At 42.3% G+C, this 16,728-nt stretch overlaps 1 protein-coding gene across 5 annotated transcripts in view; it reads left to right on the forward strand.

The window, feature by feature from the left end:
- The window catches only part of CTNND2 (catenin delta 2), a 1,111,183-nt gene that overhangs the window by 1,055,074 nt on the left and 39,381 nt on the right, over positions 1–16,728 (forward strand). For all 5 annotated transcript variants that reach the window (XM_070774843.1, XM_070774845.1, XM_070774847.1 and 2 more), the window contains 2 exons: positions 3,763–3,973; positions 14,836–14,920. In XM_070774843.1, the coding sequence (XP_070630944.1) occupies positions 3,763–3,973; positions 14,836–14,920 (296 nt within the window). The remainder of the gene's footprint in view (positions 1–3,762; positions 3,974–14,835; positions 14,921–16,728) is intronic.

A 16,728-nucleotide genomic window follows, 5' to 3' on the forward strand; every position in this document is an offset into this window, starting at 1 on the left:
AAAAAATGGAAGAAAAATACTAATTTAGAATAACTCAGCAAAAACTCACAGGTCAGGTTTAGTGGTGCTAGAAAGAAGGATGTCAAAGAGATACTAAAACCTCATAGACAAAAGAGTTGTCATGTTCCTGATCTAGGGCTGTTCTCAGCTGACTTTTTCTTAAAACATCTTTCCTCTAATGTTGGGCTTCCGAGGTGGCGCTAGTGGTAAAGAAGCCGCCTGCCGGTGCAAGTAGATGTAAGAGACACAGGTTTGATCCCTGGTTGGGAAGATCCCTTGGAGGAGGGCAAGGCAACCCACTCCAGTATTCTTGCCTGGAGAATCGCACAGACAGAGGAACCTGGTGGGCTGCAGTCCATGGAGTTGCACAGAGATGGACACAACTGAAGCAGCTTAGCACGAGCATAACTCTAATGCTGGTATGAGAGATTTGAGTTACCATGGTCACAAAGATCAGCTGTAACAGAGGACTGTATCAAGTTGGTAATGATAACCCTGTATGCGAGACAGCAAAAGAGACACAGATGTATAGAACAGTCTTTTGGACTCTGTGGGAGAAGGCGAGGGTGGGATGATCTGAGAGAATAGCATTGAAACATGTATATTAGTATATGTGAAACAGATCACCAGTCCAGGTTCAATGCATGAGACAGGGTGCTCAGGGCTGGTGCACTGGGATGACCCAGAGGGATGGAATGGGAGAGGGGTTCAGAATGGGGAACACATGTACACCCATGGTTGATTCATGTCAATGTATGGCAAAAACCACTACAATATTGTAAAGTAATTAGCCTCCAATTAAAATAAATAAATTAAAAAAAAAAAAAAACAGAGAACTGTATCAGTGATCCACAGTGATGGACAGTCAGTTTAGGAACGGATTCAGGAGCACAGGTGGTTAGACCATAAAGCCACTCACTACTCAACATTGCCGCCATCCCCAGGGAAACCAATGCTGCTGCTGCTGCTGCTGCTAAGTCGCTTCAGTCGTGTCTGAGTCTGTGCGACCCCATAGACGGCAGCCCACTAGGCTCCTCTGTCCCTGGGATTCTCCAGGCAAGAATACTGGAGTGGGTTGCCATTTCCTTCTCCAAGGGAAACCAATGGTAGTGCACAAATCAATCCCAGAAATAGACTTAGTCCTGAAATACAGTTAAAAACAAATAATCAAGAAATAGGCAGACTCGGCGAGAACAAAGCTCTGTTGCCCATCGTGAAGTTCTCAGGGAGTGCCCTTCTGGGGCAGCACACTTTGTCAGGTCTCCTGAGTCCATCCACACACCTCAATATGCCCAACTCTAAACAGAAGCCCCCACAAAGAAACAGAGAAACTAGTTTTTACTCCTAATTTACAAACACAGGTGCCCACACACACCTGTGTGAGGAGGAAGGGAAGCGAAGTTACAAGGCTGCAGTTAGTATCTCACTAATAGAAACAGCAGTTTGTGTGTTTTTTTTACATAATGGTGATACGTCCAACAGTCATCTCATATCAATATTGCAAAAGTCAGAGATAAAGTTATTTTCATGAGAGGCTAACTTTGAAGAACTGACCCAAGGATTCATTTCTGTTGAGAATTTGAGCAAGACACAATGACCTTTATGTTGGGGAGACTAGCAGTTTCTGCCACTTGAATACAGTGAGGACCTTGCTTCTCATTCAGAGCTCACAGACTGGGAAACTGTATAAGATGAAACCATACTTCCTGCCTGAAGTAATTTTTTAAATGATAATAATATAAACTAAGGCATTCCCAGGTGGCTCAGTGGTAAAGAATCTGCCTGTCAATGCAGGAGACGCAGGTTCAATCCCTGGGTCAGAAAGATTCCCGGGAGGAGGAAATGGCAGCCCGCTCCAGTATTCTTGCCTGGAGAATCCCATGGACAGAGGGGTCTGGCGGGCTGTGGTCCATGGGGTCACAGAGAGTCGGACAGGACTGAACATGCATGCCCACTATATACACTTTAAAAAAAATGCTCTAGTCAAATCCTCTTCCTCTCCTTGGTTTTCTTTCAACCTTGGTAATGTCCAAGGTCACAGAACCAGCCTTCCATATTCATTCAGGAGTGGGAATGCCCCTGTATGCACAAGAACCGAGTTTGTCGTCTCCTCTCTCCATCACTTCCATGATAAAGGAAAAGAACCCGCCCATCTTCACACTTTTGTAAATCAAGTTTGTTTGACAGTGAATTGTGGGGGTTAATGATAAAGTCATGCTGAGCTCAGCAGAATTAAACTCGCAGCCAGAGGTGAGTGCAGTTTAATGATAAACAGACAAAGCAAGATGCTCAGAGGAGTATCTCGTACCAAGGATCTTCTCCAGCCTGTTTTAAGTGCTGTCATTGGAAAATAAATATGCTGCATTTGGGGGGTTTTCAGGCAAAGAGTTCCTGTCAGACATGTCTCAGCTGTCGTCAATTGAATGAAGACACTTGCCTATTTCAGTAATTTAGACTTCAGCAATTTTTTTTTTAATGTTCAAGCTAAAATAAGCTGCCTAAACATAGGACAAAAGCTGATACTAAAATTATGAAGTCCTATGTTTTATTTATTACTGCTGGGAATTAAGATATCATTGCCTCCTCCCATGGGGTTCCATTTTCTGCCCCCAAGCTCCATGTGCTAGAGACTTAAATAGCAAAAGAAGTCATCCTTTAGAGACCTGTAAGGAGGAAGAATATTCCAAATGGGTTTTAGGAGCCACCTAAATATGTCTGACTAGGGGGTGGGAGACAAGGCAGGAGTTTAACTTTGAACACATGCCAATTCCACCCAATCTGAAAATTTAAGAAGAGCCAACTTTGCTGCAGCCACTCCTGTACTTGGTTCCAAAAGTAAATCAACAGGACAGGATTGGAACCTGCAGGTGGGATGAATTAATTGTCTTCAGGGTTATTGGTAACACCTAAATGACTTTGTAAACTAAAAGTACTCCTTAAACGTGTCATTATAAGTACCTCTGTCGTTGGGGGGAGCATGATTGATAATGATAAAGTGAATTAAGAAAACAAAGTTGCATGTTATCTTATTTTTTTCACAGGAAGTAAAACGTATCAAATTAGTAAATGTTATATGATAGAACCATTCAGTTAAACCCCATCAGAGAGACAAGCAGTTCATCCAGTAGCCCTAGTTCAGAGGACACCTCATTTCATATATTATTTGTAAAGTTTCCCTCTCCTGCTTTGAATGTTTCTCTTTCCTTTATAGGACCAGAATGCAGATTTCATATATATATATATATATACATTCTGGGGCTTTGGCTCTTATTTGTTAAATAATACAGTTGCCCACATAGCTCCCATCAGGGGATTTTTGAGGTTGTATCAGAGTTACCATATGTTTTCTGACTGCTTTGAGTAACAAGCAGGAACCCACTGATAACTAACCTCTACTGAGTCCTGAGTCCAGGGTCGTCGCCATGTATTCAATGCTTCCCACACATTTACTCGTTTAATCTTTGCAACAACCTAGTAAGGGTAGGTATACTGTAATTCTTGCTTCATGATTTGAAAAGCTGAGGCTCGGAGGCCTGAAATAACTTGTCCAGAGAGTCAGTCCTAGGTCTATCCAGCACTACAAGCCACGATTCACCGTGTTTTGTCCGTGTATGTGCCCACAGTACCTGTGTAGAGAATCATCAGTGACGAGAACAGGCAACGTTGTGTTAACGTGGCCTCTTGTCTTCTCCTTTTCACCCCAGTCCCCACCTCCTCTGTTCTGACCACATTTCAACTCTTCCTTCGTCTTCTTTTCCGAAGGCAAGTACGCCATGCGAGACCTGGTGCACCGGCTTCCAGGCGGGAACAACAGCAACAGTGCAGCGAGCAAGGCCATGTCGGACGACACGGTGACAGCCGTGTGCTGCACCCTTCACGAGGTCATCACCAAGAACATGGAGAACGCCAAGGCCTTACGGGACGCCGGGGGCATCGAGAAGTTGGTCGGCATCTCCAAAAGCAAAGGAGACAAGTAAGTCAGGCAGTGACCTCCTAATGCATACAACTGGTGTTGGTAGGTACAGGTCTAGGGCTTCCCAAGTGGCACCATGGGTAAGGATCTGCTTGCGAGTGCAGGAGACACAGAAGACAGGGGTTCGGTCCCTAGGTCAGGAAGGTCCCCTGGAGAAGGAAAAGACAACCCACTCCAGTATTGTTGCCTGGGATATCCCAGGGACAGAGAAGCCTGGCAGGCTACAGCCCATGGGGTCACAAAGAGCTGGACGTGACTGAGCATGCACGCACACACACACAGACACAGTTCCAAGTGTGCCCGACGACCCTTGGTTTTGGGTAACACTGCTGAGTGTCACTGGAAAGCATTGGTGTCTGATCATCAAGAGATAGAAGACAGCAGATGGTTTCCAGTCTTCCCACCCCACAGGAAAGCTGGTCTTACTAGGAACTTTGATTTGACAAATAACTCATGACTTGGTGACTCCTGGGATATTGCTAAGGTAGGCTTGACAATCCAGCATCCAATCTAGTGACCTGCATGTGGGCTTCCCTCATAGCTCAGTTGGTAAAGAATCTGCCTGCAAGGCAGGAGACCCCAGTTCGATTCCTGGATCAGGAAGATCCACTGGAGAAGGGATAGCTACCCACTCCAGTATTCTTGGACTTCCCTTGTGGCTCAGCTGGTAAAGAATCCGCCCACAGTGTGGGAGACCTGTTTCAATCTCTGGGTTGGTAAGATCCCCTGGAAAAGGGAAAGGCTACCTACTCTAGTATTCAGGCCTGGAGAATTCTATGGTCTGTATAGTTCTTGGGGTCACAAAGAGTCAGACAGGACTGAGCGACTTTCACTTTTCATATGCAAGAAACCAACAGATTCCTGAAGGCATTTTGTGGTGGTTGTTCCAGTGTGGCTCCAAATCCAAGTGTTGATGATGGATCCACATCCTTTGTTCTGTGCCTCTTCAGTTCTGCATAGCAAGGCATGCAGAGAGGATGGGAGAGAAAACAGCGACAGAGTCAGAAGAAACTTAGTGTTTAACTACCACCTTCCCTCACCAACTGTGTGTTTGGGACAAATTATGTCATTTAACAAGTCATCATGCTCATACTTTCCAATCTAAAGACAGCAGGAGGGACTGTCATGAAAGACTTCCTGGAAGAAGTAATAATCATGTCTTAAATACTGAGTAGGATTTTCCCAGGGATGGAAGAAGTGAGGAAGGAGGGCTTTTATGCCAGTGGGTTAAAGAGAGAGGGGTTATGTCAAAGGAATGCTACCACCACAAATGGTAAGTTCCCAGTTGGATTTAAGAACCAGTGGTATTTTACTGTATGTAACTTAAACACATTTTCACCAGCCACAGGGTTGGTATATCCATGAGCTATCAATTTTACAAAAACATTCACTAATCTTAATTAAATTTCGACTTCTGGAAGTCCCTCAATGTAATCAAATAAGATTAACAGGGTAAACCTTTTGTTATCAAGGGTCTACTTCTTGACTTCATTCCCTTTACATCTAAACGCCCAATAAGTTTTCTTTTGTTATTAAAGGCTTTAAAGGATGCACTTCAAGGCTTTTGGATATTCTCTCATTTCATTTAATTCGAGATACTATCATTGTGCAATAAAAGAGAAGTTTCAGGGGTTCTGTTTAAGCGCCCTGAGACCTCCACATAGGTTCAATCAACAGTTCAGTATTAGGATTTGAACTTTTCCATATCAAATATAGAGAAAGCCCACTGGACTTGTGGAATAATTGCACAGTACAGATGGTTGATTTGAATTGTACCCTATAATGTTATACTTGCAGTAAAATGCTCTTCTCCGTTGGCAGGAACCACGTGGTTCTCTTGTTTATTTATTTTTTAGGACTGGGCGGAGGGGAGGTCTTTCCCTGAGGCTTTCTGTGGGCTGAGCCTTCAGGGCTTACCCTGGGGCGGCAGCAAGGTCAGGGAAAGTACCACAGGCTTTGATTTTGTTTATTTATTTATTTCTGCCTGTGCGGGTCTTTGTTGCTGGGGCTTTCCTCTAGTTGCAGCGGGCAGGGCTACTCCCTAGTTGTGGTGCCTGGGCTTCTCACTGCAGCGGCTTCTCTTGTTGTGGACTCCAGGGCCCCAAGGCTTCGGTAGTTAAAGCTCCCAGGCTCTGACTCACAGGCTCAGTATTTGTGGTACACAGGCTTAGTTGTTCCAGGGTACGTGGGATCTTCCCAAATCAGGGATCAAACCCGTGTCTCCTGTAGTGGGAGGTGGATTCTTTCCCACTGAGCCACCAAGGAAGCCTCAGTTTTCTTTTTCACATGGCTTCAGTGGTTGTTATTGTTCAGTGACTCAGTCGTGTCTGATTCTTTGTGACCCCATGGACTGCAGCATTCCAGGCTTTCCTGTCCTTCACTTAGCTTCGCATAGCTTTAGCGGACCTTGGAAATCTCTAATTGAAATGCGTACCTGTTTTGGGCATTAGAAACTTATTATGTTGATGCTTTTCTTAAACAAATGCACATGCATACACAATAAAACCACAGTCCACTCTGATATAATTGTCTATGTTCATGAGACATTCAGAGAAGAAAGTATTGTCCCTGAATCTTAGAACTGTAGAGCTTTGGGAGGTTGTTATATGAATTCCTTCCATCTGTGTGAGCATCCCTATTGGGCCTTAAAGAGAAAAAACTGCTTTTATCAGTCCTATGGTCAAAGAAAATTATTTGATAAAACTAATTAAAAACTCATTTTGAAGAAACTATCCATGAAGTCATATATATCGACATTGCCATTCCAGAAAAGAATCCTCTTAGGTCTATTCCATCTGGATTGTTGCTAACGGGAGGTTCCTTTTACTACAAATAATCTCAAATATATGCTTTAAATTGACGGAAAATTTCTTCATGGAATAGATACTCATTTCATATCATTGTTTCCTTACCTTTCCCTCAATGTTTAGCAGTCCTGATTTATGAATTTAATAAGAAGTGTTGAATCCACTTGCGTCAAGCATTTCCCATTTAGACTTCTCCTGCTTGGTCTCATCCATTCTGTTCTGTGGTTTACCTCCTTTAGACAGTGACTAATTTGGGGGTCAAAGCAAGGTTTTTATAACTGGCCATATCCTCATCTCCCACCTGCACTTCAGTTGGATTTTCACTTCTCACTGCTCTTAAAATGCATCCAGAAGAATTACATTGTGTCTTAGCACTAAACTCACCATTTGTCACTCAATTCTATCATGACAGCACATCTGAGATTCCCATGGCCTTCTAGAAGTGTTTTAATGAAATAAAAATACTTTATTGAAATTTTTTGGACTTGAAGATGATTTAATAATTGGAAAAGGGAGGAATATCAGTTTGCTCTAGTTAATTCATAAAAGGCTTGCAGACTTGCCCTCCTCCCAAAACTACTCAAACTTTTGTGATCACATGAGAAAACAAGATGAAAAAACATGTATAGCTATGATTCTTCCCTTTATGTATGTATAGGTTTTATTTCTAAATATGCACAAGCTTAAATATGCCATGATTTAGATGAGTCAGACTGCAAGTGCTGATCAAGGTGTGCTTGAACTGTATAACTCATCGCATCTTGCCAATACACTGGAACAATTATCCTGGAATCCTGCAGCTGGAATGCCTGTGCTGAAAACCCGCAATGAAATTGCACCAAGATTCTCAGCCACCCCTAATTTGACAAGTCTAGCAAAGATCAAACATGGTATAATTGTTAATGACTCTTATAGGAATCTTATACTTACCATTTTTGAAGTCTTGATAACTTGTATTATTCTTTTCACATCATTTTAAACACACAGCATGGACATTCTGTCATATCCATGTTTCAAAAGTACATTTGTGTTTTTTTCAGATTTTAACAGTCATGTAGGAAATAGTGTTGAATGTGTCACTGTATTTTGTCATAAGACAGAAAAGCCATTAACGGTCTCAACTGTTACTTGTCAGTAAGGAACTGTGTTTGTGGCTGAGGTTATAATCACTTGTCACATTAGAAGCACTCAGTTGTTCAAGTCCTTCAATCAACAGTTATAGGCTTTCAAGTCGCCATTGTATCAGACTGGTCTAGTGGATGAATCAAAATTAACTAAAAAGAAAGCAGTATTTCTTTGACCTTCATCAGTTTTTATAATACTGTAGTATACTGGCATGTTAATAGAGAGGTTAAAAGCTGCAATTCATTCCACATTCTCAGTGTGTATTTTGAAACTACGCAAGAAGTAGGAAAAAATTATAGCATCAGAGGACTTTTTGCATACTAAAATTTTCAACTGTATTATCACCACCTGACTAATGTTCCTCTAGAGTTGCTTTACTTCTGTCATAGATACATATCTAGCTAGCAGTGATAAAATCCAGCAAAACATAGCATTTAATCTTTGCTCAGCATTGATTATATAAGAACAGTATGTGAGGATCATCAGAATTGCAGAGCTTCTCCCCAGGGAGCCTACATCAACTCCCCAGCACCAGGAAAACCAGCCCCCCCCACTGGGAGAGCTGCAAGGCTGTAGGAAACATGGACTCTGCTCTTAAGGGTCTCACACACACTCTCATCCCAAGACTGAGCACTGAAGCAGTAGTTTGAAAAGAGCCTGGATCAGAGCACTTACTGATCTTAGAGGGCGTCTCAGAGAGGCAGGAGGCAGCTGAGACTCCCTCTGGGAACAGAGATGCTCGCAGCAGCCACTTTGGGAAGCTAGTTCTACCGTGCAGACACTGGTGCTAGCGAGTGCCATCTTGGAGTCCTCCTTCTAGCTCATTAGCACCAGGGGCTTACTTGCCCATCAGCCAGTCAGCCTGACTCCTGGTTCTCCTTAGGTTGACAAGCTAGCTGTGCCCAGACCAGTAGCGTCCATACAGGGCCTGGCAGCCAAGCAGACCACAGTGCAGTCACCTACCAGCGCACGCATAGCAGTTGCCACCCCCCCACACACAAAAAGAAGGGCTCACATGGCCCACAGGGAGGCCCCCCTAGAGCACACAGCTGTGGTGACCGCAGGAGAGTGCACTGCCAGGCCTCACAGGATATCTACATAAGGCTGCTCCTCCAAGATCAGGAAGTGTAACTTCAGACCTGCTTCATACATAGAAATAAAAACAGAGAGTACAGCAAAAGGAAGTGACAGAGGAATATATTCCAAATAAGGGAACAAGATAAAACCTCAGAAGAACTGAGGGAAGTAGAAATAATCTACCCAATAAAGAGTTGAAGGTCATAATCATAAAGATGCTCAGGATAATGAACACAGTAACAGGTTTAACAGAGAGTTAGAAAATATAAGGAAGAATCAAACAGAACTGAAGGGTACAGCTGTTGTTGTTCCGTTGCCCAGTTCTTTCTGGCTCTTTGTGACTCCATGGACTCCAGCACACCAGGCGTCCCTGTCCTTGACTGTCTCCCAGACTCATGTCCATTGAGTCGGTGATTCCATGCAACCATGTCATCCTCTGTCGTCCCCTTCTCCTCCCACCTTCAATCTTTCCCAGCATCAGGGCCTTTTCCAGTAAGTTGGCTCTTCACATCAGGTGGCCAAAGTATTGGAGCTTCAGCTTCAACATCAGTCCTTCCAGTGAATATTCAGGACTGATTTCCTTTAAGATTGATGGGTTGGATCTCCTTGAAGTTCAAGGGGCTCTCAAGAGTCTTCTCCAACACCACAGTTCAAAAGCATCAATTGTTCAGCTCTCAGCCTTCTTTATAGTCCAGCTCTCATATCTGTACATGACTCCTGGAAAAACTGTAACTTTGAGTATACTTGTATAACTTTGAGTATTTTTGTATAACTGAATTTTTTTAATACACTAGAAGTAATGAGTAGTATATTAGATGATATAGAAGAACGGAACAGCAAACTTGAAGACAGTAGTGGAAATCAACGAAGTTAAACAAATAAAATATTTTTAAGTTAGTATGGTTTAAGATACCTTTAGGACAACATCAAGCATACTAATACTGGCATTGTAGGAGTCCACAAGGAAAAGAGAAAGAAAGGGGCAGAGAATTCATTTGAAGGAATAATATTAATAGCTGAAAACTTCTCCAACCTGGGAAAGAAAACAGACATCCAGGTCCAAGAAGTACAGTGAGTCCCAAACAAGATGAACCCAAAGAAGTCCTCACCAAGACACACTGTAATTAAGATGGCAAAAATTAGAGATAAAGACAGAATTTTAAAAGCAGCAAGAGAAAAGCAAATAAGTATGCACAGGGGAACTCCAATAAGTCTCTCAGCTGATATTGCAGACCAGAAGAGAGGGGCAAAAATAAGCAAAGGGAACCTAATTAAACTTAAAATCTTTTGCACAGCAAAGGAAACCATCAACAAAGTGAAAAGACAGCCTAGTGAATGGGAAAAAAAATTCACAAATCATATAACCAACAAGGGGTTAATATCTAAAATATATATATATAATATTATTTATATATATATATATATATATATATATATCATACAACTCAATAAACAACCCAATTAAAATTAGGCAGAAGACTGAAAAGACATTTTTCTCCCCAAAGAAGACTTACAGATGACCAACAGGCACATGAAAAGATGCTCAATGTCACTGATCATCAGGGAAATGCAAGTCAAAACCACAATGAGATGTCACCTCACAGCTATCAGAATGGCTATTAAAAAGGACAAAAATAACCAGTGTTGGCAAAGATGTGAAGAAAAGGGGACTCTTGTACACTGTTGGTGGGGATATGAATTGGTACAGCCACTATAGAAAACAGTATGGAGGGTCCTCAAAAAATTAAAAATTGAACCACCATATGGTCCAGCAATTCCAGTTCTGTATAGTTTTCTAAAGAAAAAAAAACACTAATTGGAAAAAGTATATGAACTTCAGTGTTTATTGCAGCATTATTTACTACAATTTCCTTCTCCAGGGGATCTTCCCAACCCAGGGCTCAAACCCGGGTCTCCCACACTGCAGGTGGACACTTTACCATCTGAACCACCAGGGGAGCATATTTATTACAATATGTATGTATATATTGTATATATAAACATAGTAAATATATTATTTACTACAATATGTATCAAATCAGATCAGTTGCTCAGTCGTGTCCGACTCTTTGCGACCCCATGAATCGCAGCACGCCAGGCCTCCCTGTCCATCACCAACTCCCGGAGTTCACCCAGACTCACGTCCATCGAGTCCATGATGCCATCCAGCCATTTCATCCTCTGTCGTCCCCTTCTCCTCTTGCCCCCAATCCCTCCCAGCATCAGAGTCTTTTCCAATGAGTCAACTCTTAGCATGAGGTGGCCAAAGTACTGGAGTTTCAGCTTTAGCATCATTCCTTCCAAAGAAATCCCAGGGCTGATCTCCTTCAGAACGGACTGGTTGGATCTCCTTGCAGTCCAAGGGACTCTCAAGAGTCTTCTCCAACACCACAGTTCAAAAGCATCAATTCTTCGGCACTCAGTTTTCTTCACAGTCCAACTCTCACATCCATACATGACCACAGGAAAAACCATAGCCTTGACTAGACGAATCTTTGTTGGCAAAGTAATGTCTCTGCTTTTGAATATGCTATCTAGGTTGGTCATAACTTTCCTTCCAAGGAGTAAGTGTCTTTTAATTTCATGGCTGCAGTCACCATCTGCAGTGATTTTGGAGCCCAGAAAAATAAAGTCTGACACTGTTTCCACTGTTTCCCCATCTAGTTCCCATGAAGTGAGGGGACCAGATGCCATGATCTTCGTTTCCTGAATGTTGAGTTTTAAGCCAACTTTTTCACTCTCCTCTTTCACCTTCATCAAGAGGCTTTTTAGTTCCTCTTCACTTTCTGCCATAAGGGTGGTGTCATCCGCATATCTGAGGTTATTGATATTTCTCCCAGCAATCTTGATTCCAGCTTGTGTTTCTTCCAGTCCAGCGTTTCTCATGATGTACTCTGCACATAAGTTAAATAAACAGGGTGACAATATACAGCCTTGACGTACTCCTTTTCCTATTTGGAACCAGTCTGTTGTTCCATGTCCAGTTCTAACTGTTGCTTCCTGACCTGCATACAAATTTCTCAAGAGGCAGATCAGGTGGTCTGGTATTTCCATCTCTTTCAGAATTTTCCACAGTTTATTGTGATCCACACAGTCAAAGGCTGTGTGTGTATATATACATATACACACACACACAAAAGAATATTACTTGGCCATAAAAAATAATAAAATATTGTCATTTTCAACATTATAGATGGACCTAGAGGGTATTATGCTAAGTGAAATAAGTTAGAGAAATACAAATACCATATGATTTCACTTGCATGTGAAATCTGAAAAACAAAACAGAAGAACAAACATAACCAAATAGGAACAGACCCAAAGATATAGAGAACAAACAGGTAGCTGCCAGAGGAGAGAGGGATGGGGCAATGAGTGAAATGGGTGAGGGAGATTAAAAGGTACAGAATTTCAGTGGTAAAATAAATGAACCATAGGGATGAAATACACAGCAGGGGGGATATAGTCAATAATATTGTAATAACTTTGTGTAGTGCCAGATGGTAAATAGAATTACCATAGTGGTTATTTTGCAATGCATATAGCTATCAGACCACCAGGAACTAACAGAGTGTTGTAGGTCAATTATAATTCAATTGTTTAAAAAAGAATAAAGTGTACCTGTATCTATATCCATGAAAAGATCTAGAATTCTCTGTCAAAAAAATTCAATATATTTAGAGCATGATACTAGCATAAATGTGAAATCATTTAGCAACTGTCCCTTTTAGGTAAAGAAAATATGTATTTCACTTAAATATATAGTTCATCTCATGGAGAAAAATTTTTTTTAATTTACAAGAGTACTATATTTTTTCTTTTAAAAGTATACAATATTAACTAAGAGGTTTTCAAACACAAGGTTGAATTCCAAGTCAGCAGTAATGAGTAAGAGATAGTGTTCCAGTTTCCAGTAAGTAAATGGATGAAGAAACCTTAAACATAGTTGTTCTACATTGCACACTTGAAGACCCAGGAAAATAGCAGACATTTAATTGATCTCGTATTAAGGTCCTATCATTTCATTGCAAAATTCAGGTCCTTGCTTCCTAGGTGGCACTAGTGGTAAAGAACCTGCCTGCCAATGAAGGTAGACATAAGAGACGTGGGTTTGATCACTGGGTCAGGAAGATCCCCTGGAAGAGGGCACGGCAACCCACTCCAGTATTCTTGCCTGGAGAAGGCTGACAGTCTATAGTCCATAGGGTCACAAAGAGTTGGACAACTGAATTGACTTAGCACACACACATCCATTTACTCTGGCTCTCAAGTCCAACCTCAACTTGATCCCATCTCACCATCTGCTCACTTTCCATTTTAAAGACTATTTTATGTTAAAAGCAGTTTTGATCTCAATTCACATGTTCTCTTTGGGGAATCTGTGGGCCACTGCACCAGGAGTCAGCTTCAGGGGTGGACTTCACACTGGTGTCCTCATGTGTGATTACGACCTGCCCAACTCCAGGAGTCCCTGCATAAACCAAGGGTCAGCCAGCTATGATTCAAATCCCACCGTCCACCCTTTCTTGTAAATAACACTTGACTGGAACACAGCCACTTCCGTTCGTTTATGTATTATTTATGACTCCTCTCTTCCTGCAATAGCAGAGTTGAGTAGCTGCAACCAAGACCATATGGCCCACAAATCAAAGGATATTTGATAGCTGACCCTTTATAGCAAAAGTGTGCCAGCCCTTGAGATCAGACACAATGCCATGTCAGCCACTCAGGTCATGAGGCTGATTGAGGACTCCACCCATTGGAGCAAAGAATCCGCAGGTAGTTAGCAGGGCCCTCAGCACTCATCCAACTGATTTCCAAGAATCAGATTGAATTGAATCAACACAGATGTCTCGACCTAGAGTCTGATCTGAGATGCAGGTTGACACCGAACCATTATTTAGCGATAGATTCATAAGGATTTCAAAGCCATGACTCAAAAAAAAAAAAAAAAAATGGTAAGAACCGCTAGTCCAAAGGTTTACATGACCTTAGTTTCTCACTCTGTTCTAGAGGACAGAACGTGAATTGTATGAAGGGCTTTGTTTATAGATTCTTTTATCTGTGCTTATTCCACCACACAAACGCAAGAGAGCCCATGTGCCCATGAGTGCACAGGTCATCTCCATGCCAATCGCCTGTGCTTGGCTTCCTTAGCAAAAGGAAAGCAGTTCCCTGTACCCCTCAGGCAGAAGAGCAAATGCTATACAAGCTCTTACGCTTCAGCTGAGAAAATGAGTATCTTTTTCTCCTTACTCCTTGCTTGCACTCAGTCATGACCAACTCTTTTGCGACCCTTTCTACTGCCTGTCAGGCTCCTCTGTCCATGGGATTTCCCAGGCAAGAATACTGGAGTGGGTTATCATTTCCTCCCCCAGGGGATCTTCCTAACCCAAGGATCAAACCCAAGTCTCCTGTGTCTCCTTTTTGTATGCATTGTATGCAGATTCTTTACCCACTGAGCCAGCTACACAGGTTAGACAACACAGCTATTAAAACCCCTTAATCTTGCCTTTCCTGGTCAAGATTCTTTCTGTTCCATTTCCTAGTCCAGCACTGGACCTGCATTCTGACTCAGTGCACTGCTCTTGGGTTTGCATTGTGAAAATTCTTTGCCAAATTACAATACCTTCCTCCCCCTACCCCTATCCTGCCCCCTGCCGTGGGTGTCGGGGGGAGAATGAGGTTGGACACTGGTGACCTGCATCCTTTGCACTGTCCAGACTGGAGAAAGAAAAGGGGTCAGAAAAGCCATGAGGCTTTTATTCTCTTTATTCTTGCTGTTTCCTGCCAAGTCATTTGAAGCCCATCTGTCCTCCTCACCACTTGTGTGTCCTGTCTTTTCTTTATCAGACACTCTCCGAAGGTGGTCAAGGCGGCATCTCAGGTCCTCAACAGCATGTGGCAGTACCGAGATCTGAGGAGTCTCTACAAAAAGGTAAGGTTTGCTTTACCTTCTTGGCTCGGGAGCTGCACACAGACCCTGAGCCTAAAGACCATATTTGGTCATAACAAGATGTGTCACAGATACAAAGGAACCTTGTCTGAGAGTTTGAGCAAGTGAAACACAAGGGAAGCAAGAAAATCAGTAAAGAAGCAAAAAAAAGGGTCGCTAAGTGTCCCCTGAATACATCCTAAGATCCATCAACTTTCTGGATTGGACAGACCTATAACCGTGGAGTCTTACCTTCAAGACAAATAAGTTTGTGTCTGAGCTTCTACATTGTACAGAGACTAAAAAGCAATGAACTGAGGGATTTTGCACACACTCTCACACAGAAGCGTCAATAAGTGCCAATAAATAACTGAAGTCATTGTGAAGAGGAGACAGAAAAAAAAGGTAAAAGGCAGTTCAGGAGACTGAGAAGTCTTGCAACCTAGGAATACTGAGTAGAGACCTGAGTTCCGCCTCCAAGACACCGACCGGTTCACACGCAGGTGAAGGGCTGATAATCCTAATGACGGTCGTAGATCGTAGGAAGAGGCTGGGCGTTTGCTCACAAGACTCCCCGGAGGCAGGCAGAAATTTATGTCATACATTTCAAAGGGGACTTCCTCCCCAAAATAGTTTAGAAACATAACCTGAAGTAAAAAGGTCACATCTGGAAATTTTGATTATATGATTCTTGCCCACACGTTCGTAAACAAAGGATGCGCAACTTTTCTTTTTTGGTTTGGAGCAAAGAGTTCTGTTAACAGTGTCCCCCAGAAGGTACTGTTTGTTGTTACCACACAGCATATGTGAGTTGTTTCAATGATCAGAGTTCTCAGGATAGATTTGAGTTAACAAATGGAGCAGAGAACATCACTGATAGGCACGGAGAATAGCATAGACATTGGTCTCCATAGGGATTCGGAAAGCGTGAACAGGGCTTCATCATCAACTTCCAAGAGCACCTCCTTGCCTCCCCTGGCAGCCTGCGTGGAGGGGAGAGCCAAGAATCACTGCCACCTTGGTCCCCAGCATCCCAGTCTTGGAATGGGAAGTGGGGCCACAGCAAGAGGCTCAGAGGGGTAAGAGAGGGTGAGATCCATCTTGCCAGAGGGAAAATTGATCTTTTTCTAAGCCTGTGGGAGAAAGTTAAATATTTAATAACTGACTCTACTAAGTTAGAGTATATTTCTAGATTTCTCCAAGATCTTCCTATTTCCTGTAAGCCTTGCTTTGTACTTCAATTTAAAGTTTAGCCCATATATTTCAGAAATCTCTTTCAAGATTTTTCTGTTCCTTAAGAGGAAGTATGTTTAGGCTGAAATATTGCAGAAGTGTTCTGGATTAATTATATCCTTTCCTAAATATCTTGCTATTTGTCTAAAGTGTTTTGAGTTCCATTCTGCCTATTTTGTTTGAAATGCACATGCCTTGGTTCCTTCTGGGACTCTTTCAGAAGTCAAATGAATTCCCTCCAGGGACAGGATCCTTCGGCTAAACAGGCAGCCAGACACGAAGAATACACTATAAATTAGAAAAGAGCTGGACGTTCTGAATCAGTGGCTCTGGAAGTTCAATGAAATATTACTGCCTCAAATAAACTCCACTTCCCCTGAATTCCAACCATTTCTTTGCTGGAATATACCTTCTCATACTTCTGTGCATTGAAGGGAAACAGCTTTTAGAGACTCCACAAGTTATTTGTTGAATCGTAGTATGAGTTTTCCATTTTAGTTTTTTCTGTGTTGGTAGTAGGGTTCAGAAAGTGTAATTGTCTTTCGCTTGCCATGAGGGAAAAAAAAAAAAAGAGTATG

Source organism: Bos indicus, chromosome 20 (genome assembly GCF_029378745.1).
Source record: "Bos indicus isolate NIAB-ARS_2022 breed Sahiwal x Tharparkar chromosome 20, NIAB-ARS_B.indTharparkar_mat_pri_1.0, whole genome shotgun sequence".
NCBI classification, from domain to species: domain Eukaryota; kingdom Metazoa; phylum Chordata; class Mammalia; order Artiodactyla; family Bovidae; genus Bos; species Bos indicus.